Source organism: Rutidosis leptorrhynchoides, chromosome 6 (genome assembly GCF_046630445.1).
Source record: "Rutidosis leptorrhynchoides isolate AG116_Rl617_1_P2 chromosome 6, CSIRO_AGI_Rlap_v1, whole genome shotgun sequence".
Taxonomy (NCBI): domain Eukaryota; kingdom Viridiplantae; phylum Streptophyta; class Magnoliopsida; order Asterales; family Asteraceae; genus Rutidosis; species Rutidosis leptorrhynchoides.
In genome coordinates, this window is record NC_092338.1 from 140,925,593 (window position 1) to 140,931,443 (window position 5,851).

Here is a 5,851-nt window from a genome sequence, read left to right on the forward strand (position 1 = left end):
AGTTGTCAGAATTTAAATTAACTAATAGATGTACTAAAGAGAATAGTTGGATTGGATTTTGATTAAACTAAAATACGAAATAAAATAAACAAAATTCAGATTTGTAACTGATATGAAATCATAAGAAAATAAGTTGGACGAGGAGCTCATGTAAGGCAGTGTTCACTTCAATGCTCGACAATTGACTAGGATTGCTCTTTTCTCATTAAACTAGTTATTGGATAGTTATAAGTAAATAGTTCACTTCAATTTCACAATATTGATGAACTAAGACCTAATGAATTTAGTAAACTCACATAAACATCATTCACAATTCTATTTAAACCTGTTTAATCAATGAGACTTTTTCTTGGTTAAATTCACATTAAACCTAGCTTATTAAGATCACTCAAAATAAAATTACACGATTGTGTTATCACATTACCATTTAATTACCAATTTAACATTCAATACAATCACTTGAAATCAAATTCCTAATCCTTCGATCACTTAACGTGTTGAAGCACCACTTGTTAATCACTAATAAATTCACATAAACTTGTCAACAAGTTGTGTAATCGAATTAAAGAATATAGATAATCACAACAATGGGTTAAACGAAAGAACATGATTAATCAAACAATAATAACTTTAATAACTCAAAATATAGAGCAATCCATCATCAAGAATCTTACATTAAAGCAAACACTATGAAGGTTTAGCCTAACATGCTAGAAAAATCAACCAAACGATGGAAAACAACAATGTTCATAATTAAAATCACAAATAATAATGAAGAAACAATTGTACCAATGATTTATATGATGAAACTAATTCGCTTGATGATTAACCCTCTTCAAGTTGATGAAAATAAGGTTTGGAACCCCAAAAATCGCCTTAGAATCGCCCAAGTTCGGAAGAAAAAGGAGATAACCTAAAACAGAATCGAGCAATATTACAACACAGAAAAATAGTAAATCGAGCAATATTATAACACAAAAAAGATATTATCACATTATTCTTATCTATTCATTTATAAAAGTGGACAATTAATTTGGAACATGAATACTAGACAATTATTGAGATAAGTAGTTTATATTTAAGTAAAAACAAAAGAGAGTTCCAAAGCCAAAAAAGATTCATGGGGAGGAATTGAGAAGATTTAATGTCGAGGGGATGTGATGAGTATTCTTGGCTCGTGTGGCTCTGTGTTCGACTGACATAATATCGTTTCTGTTTTGATGTTTGTTAGATTCTAGTGTGTAGTGTCGTGTATGCTTTCGGTTTTCATTTCATGTTTTTGTGCTTGATCGTGGTTTTTTTTTGTAATTGTCCAGTTTTTTTGTTACGTTTTGTTTTCGGGCGTTGATTGCCTTCGTGTTGTATGTTGTTGCGAGATTTTATTTTCCCGATGAACGCCTCGAGTTATCAATATAGTTTCAGTTTTTTTGAAAAACAAAAAGGAAAAAAAAAACTAGTTTATATTTTTATAATTAAGAAATATAAATAGAAACACCTCAATCACAACAACAAAAATCCCACCATACAATTATTATCATCTGATTCATTTCCAGTTTTCATGGCGACTTCATCATCAACCTTTCCCGCCATTTCCAATACAGTATTCACCTCTTTCAATCAACCCCCAAAACCCCATCCCCAAACCCTAACCCTAATCCGTTCATCTCTCACTTCACAATCACAACCACAATCTCTCTCATCTGCTAAATCAAACCTCCTTAATTTAATTTCCGATCAAAACAGAGGAATCACCACACAATCCGACCCTCAAAAGCTCTCTCAGATCACCGACGCAATCGATACAATCGCATTAATCAACCGTGATCAGATAACTACCAACGATTCACTCTCCGGTACCTGGCGATTGCTTTGGACCACAGAGAAAGAACAACTGTTTATTATTAAAAATGCTAGCTTTTTCGGAACGAAAGCTGGAGATGTTTTGCAAGTTATCGATGTCGAAAATAAGAAGCTTAATAATGTCATTACTTTCCCTCCTGATGGTGTTTTCTTTGTTCGGTCTGGTATCGAAATTGCGTCATCACAGCGTGTCGATTTTAGGTATATATATTTGTATGAATTATGATGATTAATTGATGATAAACTGTTAAATGGATACCGTATTCTCTATGTATGCAGTCTAACCTGCTTATCGCGTGACGTTTTGACCTATTCCCTAACCACCCGATTTATGCTATTAGTGAGATTTGACCTACACTAACCACTTGAGTCTTGACAATCTTGAGATGGTTAAGTTTGTTTCATAACTAGTCCCTAAATATGTAAAACTATTGTAATATTATGAAGGATTTTTCTAACGACCACCCAGGTTGTTGTTAAGGTGTTTAAAAATTTTGTACGTAGCGGTTATGTTGACTTTTAGATGTCGGTTATTGAAAATTTACAAGTATTTTAAGCATCTTCAACGACGGCCCTAAGGGAAAAATCCTATTTTGAGTGATACAATCTTCACATTCAAATTCTAACACAACATTTGTTAAAGTATGAACAAAACTTTGATTCAGTTGAGTTGGAGGCCTGGGGCTATTTGAATATATATGAATATGTTTACATAGGGATTATGGTGTGACCATGTCTTCTTTTGTTGTAGGTTTACTAGCGCGGTTTTACGTGGGAAGGATTGGGAGTTTCCACTGCCACCATTTGGTCAAGGATGGTGAGTTAGATGAACTTTTTCTTTCAGTTACTTGTGATCTTGATTCATGATCTTTTGCTGCATGTGTGTGTTTGTGATTTTGTTACATTTGTTAATGATGAACAATATTACAAGAACCTAATGTATTAGGATAGCCTCTGAAAGTTGTAATCAGTAAACTTGTTTCATTCCCGAATCCACTTACAAATAGTCCTAGCATACCTTGACCAAAATAAGATGCCTTTCTGCGGTTAGTCTAGCATTTGCGGTTGTTTATATACAGATCCTTTCTCTTATGAAAAGGAAAACTATGAGTCTACGAACCCATATCATTAGAATGATCGATGAGCAAGCTTAGACAATTTCAAATACGCCTGCAAATTTTATTTTAGTTTTACGACAAGAAAGCTCAGGTTTTAGTTAAAAAAAAAAAAAATCTCCAAATGTTATCAGTGATAGTATTTAACTGATGATATTGATTTGTATTTAAAGTCTAATCTTTATCTTTATTGAAGGGAATTATAGGTACTTAAGAAATAGTTAAATGTTTCAGATTTGATGGAACTAAAACTTTCTGGCTAAAAGGATTACTTTTTAAAGACATAATTCATGAACTCAACTGCTCAACATCTAAGTACTTGGTATTGGTCTGCTCTTCTATTATTCAGTGTGAGAAGGATATGTTTACGGATACTAATATCCAGTTTTAAAGCTTCTTTTTTTATTATTTAAAATAAAGTTACGATGTTTATGTAGGTTTGAGTCTGTGTACCTTGATGAAGAGATACGGGTCGTAAAGGATATTAGAGGGGATTATCTAGTTGTCGATCGCGCCCCTTATTCTTGGAGAGAGTATAAATAAATGTATATGATAATATTTTACATCACAGTACATACCCAAAACAGTAGATAAATGTGTTCATTGAAGTTAAACATGTATACTTTTATAATCCAAATTTGATATCACTTTCAGGTCATGCTTAACATGACCTGTTCCCAGTTGTGGCATTCATTTTATTGGTTAATTTATTTGTATCTGTTGCACAAAACATAAAGGAAACCATATCAGTCCCAATTTATAAAAGAATTTGTTTTACTTTGAAAGTCAAACTATAATTTTTTTCTTTGGTCATAAGATATGTGTTGATTCTTGTGATCAGGTTTGATTCAGTGTACTTGGATAACGATATTCGAATTGCTAAAGATATACGCGGAGACTACCTTCTTGTTGATCGTGCTCCTTACGAATGGAAAGAGTAAGTGATTAAAAACAACAGCTGTTATGCATAAAGAACAGACTTTGGGCGACTGTTTTGTATTGTTAGTATAGAACATTACACAAAACAACCCATTCATATGTTTATTTCATGTTGCATTATGTATAGGTATTCCCTTTCACTATCTATTAACATAGAGGCAAATTGACCCAATTGTAGATTGTCTTGGATGTATGTATATTTGTATATGGTAATATTAAGTGGCTGCTTACTTTCATTTTGTATTAAGTGCTGATTTCATATGTTTGTTTGAGAAAGAGTCTCTATTTCTGTGTCTCCTACAAACATACCATTATTCAGATTAAGTCACAGAGATAAGTGACAAAGAATCAACAATTTTATTTACAAAATTAAGAATTGTACAAAAAAACAGATCATTCAGTGAAAAGTAAATGTCTTAAATGACTTCTAAATACACCATAAAGTAATCTAAAGTGGATCATATGACTAGGCACATACGATTCATTTTAATTAAATCTTTCGGTAACGTAATCCAGCCCCAAACTAATCGTAGCTCATCTTCGTGTTCTCAAAAGTTGCTGTTAGGAACAACTTTCTTTTGTATTCATTGCAAAATTTCACCAACAGCCACTTGTTTCTCCGAGCCGAGGTTGGTATTAGTACCTCCTTGATGGTTGATGATATTGTATTTGAGGGGCATGGGTCTGATACATATGGGACGTCATGATGTTTTTGCCCCTTGATGGTCATTTCTCAACTTATAATTTTCGTTTCTTTTTTATTACGTCGAAGTGAATGATCCCAAGCGCAGATAAAATACCTTCGTTATAAACCAAAAACTTAACCGAATATCTTCTTGATACTTCAACATTGTTTAATGAAGGTCTCCATCCTCAAAAATAGTACGTACCAACTTTATTCGATCCGTCCCCGTTTTGATTTGTCGATCAGAACACACGCCAGGCATAGTGGCCTACTACCTCACCTAATTAAATCGAGAGTGACCCAATCTTGAAGTGAGCCACATTCTCCTTCTTAGATTTGGGGGTTTTGCACCTTTAATAAAGTCCCACTAATTTTTAGTGGCCTGACGACTGTAAAATGGGCTTTCAACTCCTCATATGTCGTTGTGGACCCATCAACTATTTGGTTTCGGGTTATTTGGGGGAAAAAAATCAATAATTTGGTGAAGGAATGTGATACTTTCACCATCTAAAAATATAAATTCACTACAAATTCTAACAAGAAATTTGACTTGAGTAGTTTAGAAAATTTAGTGAATCTATAACAAATAATGGAAATATCAACTCTCATTGGTGAAAAGGAATCTAATCATATTCTTTATTATTTCTGGGAAAGTGGTACAAAACTTTAATCTTAAACAACATAAGTAACAACTAATAATCGTAATCGTAATCATAATATCAAACTTTCACGAATCATGATGAAGGAACCAGTGGCGGAGGTATATAGTGTTCAATGGGGTCATATGACACCAATGAAAACTACACATTTGAGCTTATAATATTGAAATTAACAGTGTAAAATTTTGGATGGTAAAGGAATGACACCAACCCATTTTTAATATAAACCCATTGAATAAATACCTTATTTGTTGCACCCGTATTTCGACGGCTGATAATTAGAATTGCAACCGTATACTCTAGTGCACAACCCATTTAATAATATATTTTTTTTGAAAGGCAAGCTTGCATCAGTCCGGACCGAAGCCTAGTCATCATTTGCACACGCACAAGCGCTTTCGGGCAGGAAACCCGAACCACACTCTGAGGATCCGACCCTTTAACCATCCCGAGGGGCAGGCGGGCCGGATCTTAGTCCCGGAGCGGGTCGGTAAAACCTTACCTTTGGGCCACCTTCAAGGAATATATTTCAATTCCTAGAGCGGTGACGAGGCTCGAACCCGAGACCTCTAGCCCTGCGAGTACACAAGTGT

At 33.9% G+C, this 5,851-nt stretch overlaps 1 protein-coding gene across 4 annotated transcripts; it reads left to right on the forward strand.

The window, feature by feature from the left end:
- The first annotated feature begins 1,517 nt into the window (after positions 1-1,517).
- Positions 1,518-4,175, forward strand: LOC139853227 (probable plastid-lipid-associated protein 11, chloroplastic). 4 transcript variants are annotated; one of them, XR_011761311.1, is made up of 4 exons: positions 1,518-2,061; positions 2,612-2,677; positions 3,210-3,297; positions 3,413-3,517. XR_011761311.1 is itself a non-coding variant. In XM_071842602.1 (4 exons), the coding sequence occupies exons 1-3, from the start codon at positions 1,559-1,561 to the stop codon at positions 3,516-3,518; spliced, it is 675 nt and encodes a 224-aa protein (XP_071698703.1). In that variant the 5' UTR covers positions 1,518-1,558; the 3' UTR covers positions 3,519-3,520; positions 3,817-4,175. The 4 variants fall into 4 exon arrangements, 2 of the variants coding, with proteins under 2 accessions (XP_071698703.1, XP_071698704.1); XR_011761312.1 differs by having other exon boundaries at positions 3,210-3,325; positions 3,413-3,504; XM_071842602.1 differs by lacking the exon at positions 3,210-3,297 and adding an exon at positions 3,817-4,175 and having other exon boundaries at positions 3,413-3,520.
- The last annotated feature ends 1,676 nt before the right edge of the window (positions 4,176-5,851 follow it).

Excerpts from the sequence above, each read along its gene's own strand:
- LOC139853227 (XM_071842602.1), top strand. The coding sequence starts at position 1,559 with ATGGCGACTTCATCATCAACCTTTCCCGCCATTTCCAATACAGTATTC. Across the intron at positions 2,062-2,611 it reads TCACAGCGTGTCGATTTTAG|GTTTACTAGCGCGGTTTTAC; the intron begins GTATATATATTT and ends CTTTTGTTGTAG. Across the intron at positions 2,678-3,412 it reads CCACCATTTGGTCAAGGATG|GTTTGAGTCTGTGTACCTTG; the intron begins GTGAGTTAGATG and ends ATGTTTATGTAG.